This window comes from Lepisma saccharinum, chromosome 1 (assembly GCF_977018435.1).
Source record: "Lepisma saccharinum chromosome 1, izLepSacc3.1, whole genome shotgun sequence".
NCBI lineage: Eukaryota > Metazoa > Arthropoda > Insecta > Zygentoma > Lepismatidae > Lepisma > Lepisma saccharinum.
In genome coordinates, this window is record NC_139229.1 from 7382466 (window position 1) to 7401467 (window position 19002).

Sequence of the window (19002 nt, forward strand, 5' to 3'; positions counted from 1 at the left end):
ACTTTGAAGACACTTATCATAATATTGGAATCATATTACTCTCAGTGCAATCCTATATACCTAGTTACAACATTATTGCAATCGACGTAATGATGATAATGCTGCATGTGAGATGTTCGAGAAAAAATAATTCAACTCTTGAAAACCAATGAAAACTGTACTTAAAAACATATAGTAGGAAATTTATATTACGGTAATTACAGACAAAACAAAACGCAAGAAAAAGTACGAGAACCTTTTATACAGAAAAATTGCGTTAATAATGCCGGACAGAAAGAACATCAATAAATGTATTTATATAAGGAGTAAAACTAAATAATAAAAATAAACATTTTGTTTAATAGGATGGAAACTATGAATAATATAATCAAATCAGTGGAAATTGAACACTTAGGGTCGGTCACCTTGCCTGCGATCAGCTGATCAATAGTGGAATTATAGATTATCCTTTGCCGGTCTGGTACAAGAAATCTGTAGTGATTCTGATATAAAATAACATAGAATCTTTGAAACGTGCATTTAAAAGCATACAAGGCCAATGTTCAAAAGACTCGTACGGTTTAGTACAATCATTGTTCTTTCTATACGATAACCTTAGCATTATTGTCCTACGACGGCGACACAACTTATGGGGTGTATTAATCTACCCAAACAAGAATTCTACGTGATTGAATACACAGAATGTAACTTGGTCCACAATTTTATGGTGTACAGTATCTATCAAATGAGGAAGCATGAAATAAAAATTAGCGTCCTGTGTTTAGGAAATACTACGTATACTCGTACTATACACAGCCTTCATTTCCGCATGTTTGTAGGCCACAGATTTTTTTATCTCGAGAAGCTGCCTGTCTCGACTCTAGTGAACAACAAGAGAAGAGGAGGGAAAAAAGTGGAATGGCGGAAAGGAGGGTGTGCGGGGCAGGAGCTGTGACGTAAATGCGTCCTCCCCTTTTCCCGCTCCAACACCACGTGTGGAGGGCTCGTGTAAGTTTCCAGGTTTCCTCCAAGACGAATCGAGTTGTTCGCATGAGCAGTGCATGATTCAGTTTCGTACGCTAGAGTGAGAGCGTGTGTGTGTTCGCCACAGGTGATTCCTCGGTGCTGAATTTCCAGCTTTGGGTTTCGTTATTACGTAAACAAAAAAGTTTCATTGTCTATAAATAGTACACGAGGAAGCAGCTTGGACATAACCGTCAATGCTCACTTTTTTACTGGCGCAGTAAAAAGTGAGGAAGATTTATGATCCGTTGGAGGCGTTTTGCAATCTTTCATCGCAACAAGCTCTGCTGATATCCCTAGTATTGAGAAAGATATTTCCGTGTTTGCAATGGTTACTTTCATGGGATGTGAAGACTGTTGTGTACGATTTTCCGAGGATTTGAATTGTATTTATGAATTATACGCGTTTTAAGCACTATTGGCGTGAATTTTGGTTGCTTTCCCCCAAAGTTACTCAAACTTCATGGTGTATTATTCTGCGGTAACCATTCGACAGTAAGTGACTCAGTTTTGTCGTGACATCTCAGTGACTCGTTTTTGAACTATAAAAGTCTATACGCTTCTGTGCTTGCTTCTGAACATTGTGTTTAACGATAGGCATATTTACTTGAGACTACTTACATTTTAGATCTGTGAAAAGAAAGCAAACCTTGACGTGAACTTAAAAGGCGGTAGCTAGCGCCATTGTGGAGAAAATTACAACTAGCATTCTTTTTCTAAGTCGAAGTGTAAGAAATGGTTGTTACCACTGCATCTTTGGCCGAAGGTTCCGCCGATATTTCAGGGGAGAATATAAACCAGTGCGGAGCCAGCAAGGCCAAAAACAGTCCGAAAATTGTAAACATTAAGAGACACAACAGCAGAAGTCCGAATCCAGGCTCACTTCAAGATGACGATTTGGGAAACAGAGTGTCGTTTTACATTGACGACGAAACGACTCAAATCTTGCTTAATCCTTACGATCCGAAGTTCAAGAAGATCCCAGGAACACCAGTGGAAATTGATTTCAGAAAACTCGCCACTTTGAGAGGCTCGCAAAATCTAATACGACACGCGTCCGATGTAGGAGGCCTGGTTCACTGCAGAGACGATATCCGGAGACACAATAGTGCCAAGATATCTCGTCACCAGTCGGATATCATTAGATACGACTCCAAGCCGAGGGTGGCGAAGCAAAAATGTGGCGGGCGAAATTTCAGTAGGCAACTAAGCGAGCCTGCCGGATATCAAAATTATGCAGACATAGTAATGCAGAAGAAGTTGGCTCAAAGACGCGGTAGCGCTCAAAGCATCAGATCTAACCTAAGACGTTCTGAAAGCTCCATGTCTAGGAAATCCAACAATCCCCAGATTAAATTACCTCGAAAGGATTTGCCTCCAAAGGAAAGGAGGCGACGAACAACTGTTATAGTTGTCCTGGCAACTTTCCTCTTCCTTCTCTTCTCCAGTATATTGGTTGTGGTCGTCACACTTACCCATGCATCCTTCCATCAAGATGATGAAGGTCTCCTGTTACCGGACAGCCATTCAGGTATGTGCGCAACGTTTCCAATTTACAAGATTTACAAGATTAAGGTGCGCATGCTCCTCACTGAAATCGCTAACCATTAGAAATAGATTTTCAATTATAACATTTACTACTTGAATGCTATAAAACTTGAATAAATTCTATGTATTCACGTGAACATTAGATTTCTTCAAATTTTATAGTATCCAAACAGTAAATTGTATGATATAAATTAGCAAGGAATGTTTTCAATGTGTCCTAAAAGTACTTTGCAACTGTTCAAAAAGTACTTCACAAACTGAAAGTGTCCTAAAAGTGATCAAATAGTAGTTCCTTGGAAAGATTTTGCACACTTTTGGAACACATTTGAATTTAGAACGCTTTTAGTACACTTTTTAAATGTGCACACTTGTTATGTGCACTAAAAGTGATCAAAGTAGTTTCTAGAAAGTATACTTTTTTTACAGTTTAGCTCTGTTCCTTTCTACTAAATTTTCATTGTTTCTACAACTAATTTTTATGTCGTGGCACACTATTTACATTCACAGACTTGTTCTAATCCAGGGTTGGCAAAATTTGTGTTTTTTTTTAAGAAACAAAAGGTTTTTTTTAAAGAAATATAACAGTTTTCTTGTTTTAAACAGTGTTTTAAACGAGAACAAATAAAGCGTTAAAAACATAATGTCAAGAAGACTGATTTTCTAAGAATAATGATTAATAAGGAATCTGTTAATCATCCAAGGAGGGACTGTATTCCTATTGTAAAGTAAACGCTTGACTATTCTTAAATACACATTTATGTTACTCTTAAATCTCGTATGTAGGCTGTTCGAGAAGCTTCACCTAATCCACAGTTGCCAGGCGCCACTGAGTCCACGTGGCAACTATGTTTTTTTTGTTTTTTTATACGATATTTTAATCGTCTATGCAACTAAATTTTGACATTAACAACAATGTGTACATTTTGCAGTGTAAGTGACGAACAAAACGTTTTCGTCCATGTAGTATTCAATTTTTCAAATATTTTAAACACCTGTAAAAAAACATAGCCAGGTGTTTTAAACGTGACCCACGGGACTTCATCACGATATGTTTCTTTGTTAATTCAATATACATTTTCAGCCACTGAACAGATTTCTATACACAGTAAACAGAATGACAGGCATTGAATGAAAAGGCATAGTTGCAAAACACGCAAATAACCACAAACTATCAAACATCAAGTATCAAAATGTGTTTTAAATAAGTCTGAAAAAACATGTTTAAAACACTTTGTTTTAAACATTTTAAACATTTGTGAAAAAAACAAAGCCATGTGTTTTAAACGTTTAAAACAAGTTGTTTAAACCACTTTTGTTTCAAACATGAAAACTCTGTTCTAATGTCATTTCTTAAAAGTGTGATTGGTACTCACACACAACGGTTGGAAGTACAGTGCTACTTATAGCGGCGCTACTGTAGATAGCTACAAAGTTTGTATCCGTGATTATAGTTGTAGCGGGCTACATTTTCTAAAATTGTAGCTTGTAAAGATAATTTTGCTACAGCTTAACCTTCTCTCGTCCTGTGAGGTGAATTTTGTATGTGGCAATAGTGCTCAGTCATAGCTTCTATACTCCCATCATAAAAAGAAAAAGAAATGTTGCTATATAACTGTGTAGTGCGATATGTCTACTTTGTTCCTTATCAAAATGTATAAATACCTTCGTCTTTAGCTTGTTCTCATTTTGTGGTTAGGCACTGTTTTTCCATTGATGTCTTTAGCCGTGGTGAAGTGGTTGGCACAGCGCTAACACCTCGTTTCTACCCTTCTTTCTCTGCTCGTGTAACTTCTCTCTCTCCTTTCTATTCCTATCTCCGTCGTCTCTTATTTTACTTTTTCCTCCAGGGTCACAACGATGGGACAAATTTTAAAGTAGTTCAGATCCCACTTTAAGCAATAGGTCCCGATGAACCTAATTGAACATAAATAGACTTCAACAACAACAACAAAAAAAATCGCACTGTTTCGATGTTGACATCTCCTTTCTACTATCTTCACTCTCTTTCACACATTTCCCCCCTCTAATCTCTCGCTTCCCCTCCTATTCTTACTATTTCTCTCTCTTCCTCTTCTCTTTCGCTCTCTCTCTCTTCTTGCACTTTAATTCTTTCTGACACTCTCCACCTTTCGTTTTTACTTCTTCTGACATCTTTTATTTTTTTGCTTTCTCTGTGTGTGTGGCAAAGTGGTTATCACAGCGCACTACGACGCCAAGGTCCCGGATTCATATCTGGGGTGTTCCTTCCTTAAGAGTGTAACATAACATAACAGCTCTACAGCACCTTGGCGGGCCTTGGCTTACCTACCGACTGCTGGTCTCAGACCAGTGTTGGGGTGACGGGTGATCAGCCCGACGAACCCCCGGCCGTTGTTGTAGGTCTTCTCGACCGGGTTACGCTCACTCACTCGGAGCTTCCCAATTTCCTCATACGTAGGACGAATAAATTCCGACCAGAGCCGGATTCGAACCTACGCCGTCCCGCAGCGAACGATCTCAAGACGAGTGAACGCCTTAACCCGCTCGACTACGGAGGAGGACTCCTTAAGAGTGTCCCTTCTTCAATTTCATCATATCATCACTGTTGCGGCTTGAGATTGTCGTGCATCTTTCACTGCTGATATTATGATATCAAAACTCACGCCTAATTATACGTGCCTTTATTGTAGCTAAACATAAAATGGCTGTAAATTAATTGCACATTAAATGAAACAATGTTACGAATGACGATCTTTCTCAGAAGTTCTTATCGCTCGTCGATACTCAATTGGTTTTATTATTATTATATTAAACCCCAAGAGATGGCACTGGTTGGCTTCTTACACACCACGTGTGTCGCCCGTCAACACATACTTTTTCAAGCACAGAACTATTCAATCTGTATTGTATTAATCTATGTTGGAATCTTTTCTTTAAAAATGTGTTATTGTTAATGTTACAATAGGTAATGAATTGTTTAACTTAAATCAGAAAAAATGTTGAAACTATGGAAATATAAAACAACTATGTAATAACCATGGTAAATTGTAAACAACAATATGATATAAAAGAGCTAGACTTTTGTGAGTCTACGGGACATTCTCCTGGTTGCCGAAAGGCTGATGGTTCAGGGGACGTTGGGTAATATCTTGCTTCAATCTTCGGATTGGCTGGTGTACTTGTACTCCATTTGGCAGATATTCCACAAACCCAACTCTGAATAAGGCGTTCTCCTGCATCATCAAAATACCAGGGTTATAAACTTCGGTACAACTAATAGGTTTAGGCCTACAAGTTGTATCGGGTGAACTGTCTGTTTGAAAAAGTGTTTGTATAACATCGGAAGTATAAATAAATCTTCGAGTAAAAGATCTTAAGGATCTTTCATTTCAAACCTACATAGGTGATAATTAAAAATAAATCCTGCACCACAGACCTCGCAAGCAGGGACTGCGAACCGAATTTGAACTCGAACTGAAACATGCTCCAGTTCGACTTATAGTTCGCACTCGAACCTGAACTGAAATGTTTCGCTACATTCTGGTGCACCATAACCCTCCGTGTACTTTCAGTTTAAGATTTGTTTCGGAATAAAACTTCGTAGTGAACAATTTGGTATTTTGGGGGCTGCCAGATCCGAATATTTGGAAATAGATAAGATCTGAAATGCCATTAAGGCAGTGTTTCTCAATTTTTTTTGCCTGAGAGTCCCCCTTGACATAATTGAATATTTCTGTGTACCCCCTGAATTCTCAATATTTTATATACCTAAAAATTGTATGAAATAAGTGTGAAAAATGACACCAAACACGAACTCATTGCTTTCAATACGCTACATAATAATATGGATACGTAGTTATTACTTCTGAGTGGCAATATGTTTGTAATTCGTATATCTTGGTCGTGTTTGGTGTCATTTTTCATATTTTATAGCCCAGATTTCAATTATAACAAAATAAATGTAATATTGTTACAACATAAAAAAATAACATTGTTGATTCAAATAGTCAGTAGGTGACACACTAGTCACTAGGTCCGTCCCGTCCAGTTTCTATTGCGTCACCACCTGTAGGAAGGGAACAGGAAGGATGTATTTTCCAACAGTGCCTTACAGCGCATTGCATTCCCGTTCCCAACCAATCACGTGGCCTCCTACCCGACTGCCATGCCATCAAACTGTTTAAATCCAGGTACTATAAATAACCCTGTTCATACAAGATATTAATCAAATCCACATTGGAATCGTGTTTTTCACCACAGCTGCAGCGCAATTCAAGAAACAATTCTCATATCGGCATTGTCCAAGAGTGGTGGTCATTGGTTCTGCGGTCACGAAAGAAGTTTGATCGACACACTGTCGGCTTAAACCACAATACATTTTCTTTCAATGGGTAACTGGGGAAGGCAAGTGCAATGCACATTTTCCCCACTTTTCATTGTGGTTACTCTTGAGAGGGCACATTTTTCCAACTTTTATTGCGAGAGCGCACTTTTCCCGGGCGCATTTTTCCCGACACCGGTGGTTTTGGCTGCACCAGCCACCCAGGTAAGCGTGGAGCGGTTGTTCTCAAGTGTGAAGTTTGTAATGTCAGATTTGAGGTACAACCTTTCCTCTCCAACACTTGATGATCTCATGGTCTTGCGGACGAATGCTTTATTCCAAAAGCGTTCTGATCAGCACTTGCCAGCCTTAAACCAAGATGAAAATTCTTTCAGATCCTCTATTAGCTACAGTAGTCTTTACGAGTTCGTCGAGGAGGAAGGTCAATAGTCATTGTTTTTAATGCTCACATGTTTGCTGTCGTTTTTCATAATTCTCGTTTGGAAAGACATTTAAAAGATTAACATCGTAAGATTTATGTATGACCTAATTTCCTTTTTTATTCAAAATTTAAATAATAGCTGTTAAAGTGCAAATACGAGGAGGAGGAACTCGTACTACAAAATTATGACATGTATCATTTACAATCGACCAAAGTTTGTGAAACACATTTTTAAGTGATTTTTCTTTAATCCATGGTTATTTGTAGGTGTGAAAATATCCATCGAGGATAGATGCTTATTGCGTTTTTCATAAATTAACAGTTCATACACTATTTTATTTTAATTTTCTATTTTCAGGAATTCAGAAAACCAAACAAAATTATGTAATTACATACAAAAGAGTAAATGCCATTTTCCATGAATTGGAAAATTTGCTGCCATAGGAAAATCTAATGTGTATTAATCTTATTGGTGTAGTTTTGCGCGAAAATGGACACACTTATGAAGCTAGCCACAGCTCACATAGAATTGTATCTGTTTTATTAACTACAATTTGGTTGCTGTACTGTGATGACATACGTTACTTTCATAAATGTATTTGTTTAACTACAATTTGGTTACTGTACTGTGATGTCATACGCTACTTTCAGAAATTAAAAAAGAACAAGAGTTTTCTTATCCTCTATTGTAAAAAAACAAATAACAACAAAGCTGGAACCTGCCATGGTTGCCAACCCATAAGAACTTGTTTGTTACATCTGCACATGTGTTTATGTGTGAACAAGTATGTTGAAAACTGAAAACTTTCATTCCGGGCCAAACTGGAAGTGAAAGTTCAGACCATCCATTTACAGTTCGGGTAGATATACTCCGGTTTCGTTCCAATTTTAGTTCGAGAACTAAAAATGAACAGAAGGGTTTCATTCCGGACCGAACTAGAAGTCCAACCTCAGATCATTCTAGTTACGGTTCGGATAGATATGCTCCGGTTTCATTCCAGTTTCAGTTCGAGAACTGAAAGTGAACCGAAAGGTTTCATTCCGGGCCGAACTGAAACTAAAACCCCAGATCATTCCAGTTGTGGTTCGGACATATATACTCCGGTTTCATTCCAGTTTGAGTTCGAGAACTGAAAGTGAACCGAAAGGTTTCATTCTGGGCCGAACTGAAACTAAAACCCCAGATCATTTCAGTTACGGTTCGGATAGATATATTCTGGTTTCATTCCAGTTTCAGTTCAAGAACTGAAAGTGAACCGAAAGGTTTTATTCCGGGCCGAACTGAAACTATAACCTCAGATCATTCCAGTTACGGTTCGGACATATATATTCCGGTTCCATTCCAGTTTCAGTTCGAGAACTGAAAATGAACCGAATGGTTTCATTTCGTGCCGAACTGGATGTAAAACATCAGATCATTCCAGTTCTGGTTCGGACATATATACTCCGGTTTCATTCCAGTTTCAGTTCGAGAACTGAAAGTGAACCGCAATGTTTCATTCCGAGCCGAACTGAAACTGAAACTGAAAGTAGGTTTCAACTGCAGTCCCTGCTCGCAAGGGCTTGGTCCTACTAACCCTTAGAAGCCTTTGAGAAGTCCGATAGAAGGGTTGTAACAGACTAACATAAAACCCTAAAAGGCAGAAGGTGCGTGTCACACGTTCACAGATTAACTGAAAACATCCTCATCTTCGCGATCAGGCAAGAGTGTAAGAACATCGACGCTAAATAACACATCAAAGTATGTGTGCGTTTTACTCGTAGCTCTTTCCGACCCTCCGTCTTTCAATTTTCATTCCCCTACCAATTAGCTTTAATATATTTACTCTTAATTTTAAAATAATACTTTTTACAGATCTACGCTGCACGAAATGGTGGAAACGCAGATGGTAAAATACTCTGTTTAGTTTAATTCCTACCGAACATTCTTCGTTCAGGTCGTTTCTCGTACAGCCGGGAAGGTTTACATTTCGAGCCAGTGAACATCAACATTTTTCCTCCATCCGGCCTGATTTTCCACAGAACGCTGTAAAAAAAGGAACAAAGGTGTTAGCACATTGGGAAAAGAGCTGTTTAATTCTTGGCCAGTGTGCAGCGTAGACAAAAAAACACACTAGATTAATGAAGACAGTTGAACGTTTATCTTGAGTACCAAGGAACGAGCCAATATTTGCACCTGCTTGTGCCAAGTTGTCCCTTACGAAATGTCTTGTGGTTCAAGGGCAGTATTTTTTTTCTGGAAGAAGGTAAACCAGGGTATTCCTGGTTGGAAGACAGAAAGGACATTGCTTTTATTGTCAAATTTCATCCGTGTCACTTCGTTAGGGCACCTAGACGTCCACAACTTATGCACAATGAACGGCATTTTGTGGTTCAGTACACACAAGCAGATTAACTCGTATTTAGAACCGGCTATCGAATCCATTGAGCTTATTACGGTCAAATACTTCTGTTTCTTGAGGTCAGGAAAACAGTGTTTATCAGTTTCAGCCTTATTGTTAGCAATATGTGAAGGTATGGTTGAAAAATTATCATGCTGCAAATTACACAATTCAAGAGTTTGTGCAAGACGTTCTAGTAACAAGTGTAGTGACTTATCAAAAGATATATTTTGAAATATTTTCAAGGTGCATAAACAGCTGCAGAAGCAAACTTTATTGCTCAGTGTAAATTGTATTTTGTTTACAAGTTTTTGATTTTTAGTTCCATTAGCTGTATTATTAAAGTTATGAACAGTATACAAAGTGACAATTCACAAAATCAATCTACGAGAAAAAATACAATCACATGCTGTTATGTAGTCTATACAATACTGTTGTAGCTTTACGTTCAAATACAATCATTAAGGTACGCGTTTCATATTTTTATTTTAAAAATGTCTAGTACTCTGTTGTAAAATGGCATTTTATGCCAATAATGATCAACATCAGTATTCTACCACCAAAGATTTTTTTTTTTGTAGAAGTTAAATGATTTCGTCCATGTACAGTAGTGGCATTAATTCTGGACACTTTTTGTAAAATGTTATTTTTTATTAGAATAACTCGAATGTAAAACTATATCCTGTATAGAAAAATTAAATAATTTAAATTACATCATTCAGTAACTTCAATAATGCATCTGGTGCATTATTGTAGCCTGATTATTATTGTTATTGTTATTTTCATCCAACAGAACGCTTGTGTGCGATTCTTGTGTATTACATCAACTTTGAGCATCATTGTTGTACATCGTTCGCTGACCTCAAGAATCGCTCTCACCTTACTGCAGCATAGTTGTTTGATTATTGGTATATTTATTAGTATTGTTGTTGGTATTTTCAACCAACTGAACTCTTTGTTTTCATTCTTTACAACACTTTGCAGCTGACTTCTGTGAAGAGAACATCGTTAGGTACTCTATGTAGTGGAGCGAGTTGAAAAGTGATACTGAAATTGCAAATAATGGCTCCTAACACAATAAAACGAGCTGATTGGTCACCAAGTAAAAGGAGTAAGGCAGTGACACTTCGTAATGAAGGTTATTCTTATGAAGAAATAGGAAAAAGGTTGGGTGGTGGTGCTACAAAGTCAGGCGCTAGAAAGGTTTGCAAGCGGTATGAAGCAACTGGGAACACACAAACTGCTCCTAGAAGTGGCAGGAAACCAAAATTAACTGCTCAAGACTGTCGTAGAATCTGTTGCCTTTCTCTACAAGATCGCCGGCGTACAGCAAGAGATGTTAATGCCATTTTGAGAACTTCTGGAGTAGTAGTTTCTGACCGAACAGTCAGACAAAAACTTTCTGAAAATGGTTTACTAGCGAGGGTCGCAAGAAAGAAGCCTTATCTCAACCAAAGCAGAGGAAAAAGCGTGTGCAATGGGCGTTAGCACACAGGGAGTGGACACAAGAAGATTGGGGTAAAGTAATTTGGAGCGATGAAAGCAAGATCAGCATCTTTGGAAGTGATGGTATCAGGTATGTGAGTCACCGAAAAAGTGAAGACATGATACCTGAGTGCACCACCGCCACTACGAAGCATCCTATCAGTGTCATGGTGTGGGGAAGCATGGCAAGGCATGGTGTCGGGCACCTAGCAGTGTTAGAAGGCAACATTAATGCCAAAAAATACCAAGAACAGGTCTTACAGGTAAAATTGCTGCCCATTATTCGTGATTTGTTTGGGGGTAACGTTCAGCGGTGCTTCTTTCAGCAGGATGGCGCGAGGTGTCACAATGCTGGAATCAATCAGCGATGGTTCAGGGACCATAGTATTACTGTTTTGCCTTGGCCCGGGAACAGTCCCGACCTCAACCCGATTGAGAACTTGTGGTCAAGGCTTAAAGTTTTGGTGGCACGTCGGAATCCCAGCAACAAGAGGGAGCTGTTAGAGGCCATCGTCCAATCATGGGAGTGATAATACCGGAAGATCTCAAATGTTTGGTGGACTCGATGCCACGAAGAATCGAGGCAGTTATCAAATCGAATGGATATCCCACAAAATATTAACACAACCCAGTTACAATAACCGTAATGAGTGTGTGCCAAAATTTACTTTTTACTGAATGAACATTTTACAGATGTTGTTATGCTAAGAACAATGAGTTACATTTTCTGTATAATTATTATTATATTTAGTGTGCTCACTCTTTGAAACATTGAACATAAAGACATGTTCGTCTATTTCCTGAAAATTGGACTTCAACAAAAACGTAAATTTAAATTAAAATCAAAACTTGAATGTGATTTTCATCATAATTCTTAGAAGTGTCCAGAATTAATGCCACTACTGTACTTAATGGAAACATGATCCTAAGTTAATGGTAACATGGTCTGATGTTTGCCTCCACATAGCTGTTAATGTTACAACTCGGGCTGTCGATTTAATCGATTAATAATCTTCAGAGTGCCTAGTAGGTGACAACTAGGAAAAAACGCAGCCTCCTGTTCTTCGAGGGCTTATAGCCTTCCCTCTGACCTAGCACGTTGAATGAAGTACCGAAAGTTCCAGGTTCGAATTCGGCTTTGTTCACAACAGTTCCTTTGCGATTTCCCCGCACAGGAATTCTTGATATCCACTACAAATGAATGAATGAGTTAAAATTTGTGGGTGCAACGGCACATATGGCCATTTTGCACCCTTCATGTATGTGGGGAAATGGCCCCTTATCTAAAATTCTTACCTAACAGTTAAAAAAGGAGTGTAAAAAGCCCATTGGTTTTATTGTTTAAAATTGAAACAGATTTTTCTGCCTTCAAGATGAATAAATAATGTATAAATATATATTATTATTTCCGTTAAATTAAAAATTATACAATTATTATGCAATTCTCTGCATGCATTATGAAATTACAACCATTTATGTTATGGAAATATTAAATTTTGGATGAGGGGATTTTAATTTGAGCCCTTTCGTTACTTACAATGTTGAATGTAGATGCCCATTATGTGCCTTTTTTTATGTGTATTATCAAGCCTATTTTTCAATTTTAATGCCTCTTTGCTTAATTATTTCGACAGTTTTTATAGTGCCTGTAAATCCAATCCATAGTTATAAATCTTAAACATATGTTACTTTAAATTCCCATAGAATGCTATGTCGTTCGATGAGCAAGGAAGTCTATATTATGTCCCCGGAATGTGTGGAGCAAGTCCGTGCATAACGGCAGGGAAGGTGGGGAATCGAGTGGCCAGAGCGAAGCAGTACACGCTGCTGCGAAGGCTGGTAACTAGTCGCTTCTTCCCTCCACTCAATCCAGTTCCCTCTCGCGTCACTGCTTGCGCAGAGACTTGTTTTCGTTCGCTTGCTCCAGAGATAACCGAGACAGAGCATATATGGTCTTTTACGACGGCCAGATAATCAACTGATCAGATCTGAAATGGATATTTTCGGATTCAGCGTTTTATATTTAGTCAAATTAACCAGTTTCCACATCTTGAAGCGCTTATTTCTAATATCCACCATTTTGAAAATGGCTGCCATATCTCACTGCAACGTATTTGGTATGGGGTCTCCCTCTATTTTTTTTAATGCCAAATTCCTATTTCTTATTCAGGGATGTAGTAGTAATTGTTTTCACTGTCTCTGATTCCGGTCTGAAAAAAGTTACTCGCGATTGCTAAAAATTTTACCAATCAAATCAACGCGTGTGCGGCCTGTCATGTTTCTACGGTGTGAAACGCCGCTGTTGATTGGCTCGTTCCAAGTTACATGTGTTGCGCACCGCTTGTAGTTTCTGTTTGAAATCTCCTTAAAATACCATTTGGCCTTCTTGTTAGTATCCAAAGTCGTTCTTTGTAAACAAATGTACACTGCCAATAACAAATACCAAAATGGCAATTTAAAATTAATTATAAACGCCCAAATAAAAACATAAAAAAACAGTCGCTCAACCGATTCCTCATGCCAGATATTTGGATTGAATTGAAGCCAGGCTATTGGTAGCCATTTTAGCTTCGATCCACCAATAAGAATGAACATCTTATTGAGTCGTTGAGCTCATTGCGATGCGACGAAAAAACTACGTTGCTGGCACAAATGTAAATTTAGCATTTCCTCTTAAACACAGCAATTTTATGGGACCTCTTTCCCGCCGACCAGATCTCTCCTGAGTTTATTTGCAGCAACATGGGGTATGGGAGTTCGGAGGGGGGGAGGCAAGGGGGTCGTCGCGATGGTGGAAAATAAATGTCCGCCTAAAATTATATGTATTTGCGGGGAAATGCTTTGTTTGCTCCATCCTCCCAGAAAAAAATCTACGTACGACCATAGGTTGGTAGAAGTTACCATTGAAATTTTGCTCTTAAAGTCCACTCATTGGCGTAGAGTTAGGCAACACGCACAACGCCTTGAAAGGAAGCGAATATTTCAGGATCTAGGTGGCCCACTTTTATTGCCGGTGACTGTACATTACGTACAGTGGAATGCAGAAGTATTTGGAGTGAAATTGTCAATGACTGTTTTCATTAATTTTTCTCTTTCATCCTACTTTTTTAAAATATTTATTAGGGAATGTTAGCAGCTTGTTTATAGTTTTGTTTCAGTTTGAGATTTTAAGTCAACTTTATGTACAGATAGGCTAATCGAGAATGGACATACACTTTTGGAGTGGGATCCGAATGCGACCCTTGATTACAAGGCAACGCCATCAGGAAGGCACCTTTTGTTTCCGTTTTCGAAACTTTACATATTACAAATGTACACTATGTAACGTCGTAAGTGGTTCGAGAATAACAGTGGTTACCACAGCACGCTACGACGCCAGGAGTCCCGAGTTCGAATCCCGGCCTGGCCATGGTGTTCTTTGCAAGTGTCCCATAATCAATTTCATGTGTAATTCTTGGTATGTTCCTTCTCGTGAAATATCTCGTCATCATTGAATTATTTTTAAAATTATGGATGCTATTCATATACTTAATAGTATACTACTTTATTGGTCAAATCATGTAATTATCATCCTAATAAAATTATAATGAATATCAGTCATTCTCATATTTTTGTCAGTTTTGCCCCCGCACTATGACCTCTCAATGCTAAGCCTTGTCTAACAAGATAAAGTAAGCCCCCCCCCCTCCCCCATTTTGCACCCAATCGCCATACTATGTTCATTGTTGGTAGCTATGTATGGCACTGTCTGATGTTAAAACCAGTATCTCTCTGTGCAAAACTAATGGAATTGTAATAATAATCCCTGTAAATGTTTACCTTCTATTGCTTGGAACGGATCTTTGCAACACTCAAGAGAGATTCATCGGATTGAAAATTGTGGGTGCGTCAGCACTTGGGCTATTTTGCACCCGTCACATTATACGGGGGTCAAGCGCCTTACCATAACTAAAGTTAACGCGTGTCTGAGGACTAAAAGATTCTAACCTGGGTTAAAAGCTGAGGCTGTAAAGAGGCACTCAGCACATATAAGAACAACACACAGAACAGCACTACATAGGATTACACTGGCCGTAGATCCAGACACTAGAGGCTCGTTAGTGTGCAAAATGCAGTCCAGAGTGTAGGGTGAAAGTGGGATTGACATTTGTATGCCTTACCAGAAGATTTGCTTGTTCGTCTTTTGTTTCCTTACCAATCAGTGTGCCAGGAAAGAAACAACCAGCAAAACTTCCACTATTAGTGATATCTACCAATGTTACTAGTAAAACACTGACGCCAAGTTATAAGGGTTGCTTCATAACATTTCACACGCCCTCTCAAGAGAAATATAACGCATGCAAATATATGTACGAAGTTTTTCATCGTACCAAAATATCTAAAGAAGCTTAGTGTAAATGCGTAATAAGTGTAACATTCTTAGTTTAGCGCCCTAAAAGCCAAACCTAATTTAAGGGTATTAAATGTAACAGACTCCTCAAAAATATGCTCCCCTTTCACCTCCTCACTCATTATTTAGTGATGGAAATTTTTAATTTATGCAAAAATCTGACACTTAAATCACAATTTGTGATTATCCACAAATAAAACCTAGCTGTCCTCAAGCCACAACTCTTCTTAGGGCAATGCTTCCTCCTGTCTTTTACCGGATTAAAGAAGTGATTCGTTTATGCAAACACAGAACTCTTGCCAGGGATTCCTTTGGCTTCGTCATTTCAATCAACTTCTGCCAGATGCGTTATATTTGTCGATTCAAGTTCCCCAGGTCGCATTCGTCTTCGTCCTTTCAACTGGGACTAGAGTTTGGAAGTTCTTCTGTTTGACCATTTCCCGCCCAACGTTTTCTGTTTTTCTTCAACCCTGTTGCCTCTGTTTTTAGTACCGTCAGACGGGTTCGTGCGTCATCCAGGGGTAGCCAAAGTCAGAGTGAGGGGTGCCCAAATTTCCTAGAGTACATTAAAATCGGGCAACTTGTATTATGCTCGTTTATTATTAAATTTTGATGTATTTTTTTTTTAAAAGAATGTGGTGACTAACATTCTACAATATTGTTGCAATGGAACTCGAAATTCAATACAAACTCCTTGATTACTTATTTCTGAATAGCCTGGATATTAAATAGGCCATACTAATGTGCTTTTGGAACAACATAATATTGCTATAAAGGTACTGCATTATGTGTACCTAATTATCGGTTTGAATTAGCCTACATATTTTATTTCTTTTGGCAAAGGATTGCATTTAGATTTGTGCTTAAACTACTTACTTCTAGTGACACTGTGGTTGCGTCGTTGCCTTGTAATCAAGGGGTCCCGGGTTCGCTTCCCGGTGGAAGCATATAGTGGTTCGGATCCCACTTTAAGCTGTGGATCCAGTCCCGATTAGGTCCCTTAGCATTCTTCTAATAATAAACCTAAATGCTTTCTAAGGTTCTACATTACCTGTACATTCATTCCCACTAATCATAAACTTGCATTTTTCTCGTCTTCGTCTGTTCTTAAGATTTGTAACATCCTCTTAGCAGACGAATTATGTGGCAGAAGCAAATTTGACGCTTATTCTACTGCTGACTTAGAAGTTCAAGTTTTATGAAGAAATATGTACGATACTTCCTTACATAACTTACCAACACAGTTTCTTTCCGGTTTCGAATCCATGTTGTAATCACGCAGTATTGCCAATTCGAAGCATTAATTAAGTATATTGAACATCTATTATTTTAACGTCGAAACTGTAAAACACAAAGGTGACTTGTGTAGTATTGTCTACCCTTGCACAATCAATGTGATTTCATGTAACCTATTTGCTTTATTTTCATCCATGGTGTGTATGGGAGAGTGATATATTATCTCAAACTTTTCTATATATCACATGTACAACGCTAGAATGCATAAGTACATGTATAATTGTTAACTTACATTTCAGTCAATATAAAGTTACGGAGTGACTATTTTCACCAGGTGGTGAATCTAGCTTTTGAGCTATTTTCACCAGATTTTAAACTGCACGTGCATAATTTACACATGGCCTGGCATGCCACATGAATCAGTGTATTCTTTAGTAGTTGATGAGCTCGTAACCAGGGGGAGGGCTAAGGGGGCTAAAGCCCTAGACTTTAAAAATAGTCATGTTGTTCTTAATTTCACATATTAGGCGAGGAATGCCCGGCTAGATTTTCCAAGACCTGTTGTTTTGAATATTACAAGACGAGGTGAATGCCTATGTGGTTAGGTTGGTTGATTTGATGTTTGAAATCCACTTTATGCACAGTAAGGGGGTCCGGTATCCCATTCTACACCCTCAATTTTGGAAGGTTTTTTTTTCTTTCTTATGAAGATTATGTGATGCAAATTATGAAGAACAAAAATTTGGAGCGCAGAAACAAGTATTTGCGAATGTACAGCCATTTGAAGTTGAGATATTGTCATTTGAAATTGTTGAGTCCAAATTTCCCACCGATTCCGGGCTCCCTCTCTGGGGTAATTGACCTACTGCTACCGCGGCCCCGCCTTTATCTATAGAATCCCTTTTAAAGGCATGTTAGAAATTGGCCTGATCACCTGCCCCCAACACTATTTATCACTGTTTTCTGCATTGACACATGAAGATACCAAAAATGAAGGCTAAAATTAAACCTAAGAAGGTAACTTACCTCTTTTTACCAAGGCCAGGCACTGAATTGCGGGTCGAAGTTAAATTTGTAAGTCCAAAAATAAAGTAACTCCTACATTGAAAGTCCTTGATGATCTGATCGAATCTTTTGGCTGGGAGGTATTCAATCATCTGCATACAGTCCAGACCTTGCACCTAGCAACTACCACCTCTTCCGCCATCAGAAGACCTTCCTGGGCGGCAAGTGTTTAGACACTGATGAAGAAGTGAAAACGACCGTGAGTAACTGGCTATCTCACAGGCGGCAGAGTTCTATGAGGAGGGTATCCAAAATCTCGTAGTCCATTATGGTAAATGTTTAAACTGGCAAGGAAATTATGTAGCAAATAGAGAAGTGTATGTAAATTCAGAAAATAAATGTTTTTTTAAAAAAACATTTACTTACTTCGTTTTTATTGCAAAACGGACCCTACTTAAAAAATAACTCTCGTATGCTACCATAATGCCAATTTTTTACCTGTCAATAGTAAATTCGATTACAAGGGACTCTATGCTGGTATCATTATTAACGAACCCGTCTAAAAATTTTCATTTAAGCGATTTATATATGTACAAGGATACACCACCTCTAGATTTGTTTAATCTATCCTGTTGAACTAATGTGTAATTTTCGATGTCTACCGTATTACAAGGGGATATCCAAAAGTAATTGAGTATATTTTTTACGGAAATGTATTCACAAAAACTGAAATATAAATTTGGAAGAACATGTATTTTGACACCTTTCTACAAGATGGCAGGTGTGCGCACCTCGCACATGCCGAGAGGCAGTTGTTTCAAAATGGCAGCTACGCTTGAGACACTCGACACAGTTGAGCTGCGTGAGTGTGATTCGGTTTCTGTGGTCAAAGGGACATGAAATCTATAGTGAGTTGTGTGCAATGTAAGGTGACACGTGCATGACATTTCACAAATGTCTGTAACTGGTGTGCAAAGTTCAACGCAGGGCATGTAAATGTCTTCGATGAATCTCGTTCTATACAGCCTCGCACATCCCACATACAGAGCAATGTTGACACTGTGGAGGCTGGCGGTCAAAAATCCAAACAAAAGCACATGCAATGGGCATTTCATATGGCAGTGCATACACCATCATCCATGAAGAACTTGGGTATCGCGAAGTGTCAGTGAGATGGGTTCCCAGACAGCTCACACCACAGCATATGGAGGAC

The 19002-nt window shown here is 38.5% G+C and overlaps 1 protein-coding gene across 2 annotated transcripts in view; it reads left to right on the forward strand.

The window, feature by feature from the left end:
* LOC145992427 (uncharacterized) overlaps positions 1–19002 on the forward strand; it is a 228312-nt gene that overhangs the window by 199630 nt on the left and 9680 nt on the right. The window contains exon 1 of one of the 2 annotated variants that reach the window (XM_083128813.1): positions 1733–2533. The exons of the other annotated variant lie outside the window; for it this stretch is intronic. Coding sequence (XP_082984939.1) covers positions 1738–2533 — 796 coding nt within the window. The 5' untranslated portion in view covers positions 1733–1737. Of the gene's footprint in view, positions 1–1732; positions 2534–19002 lie in introns of those variants that run through there. 2 annotated transcript variants of the gene reach the window in all.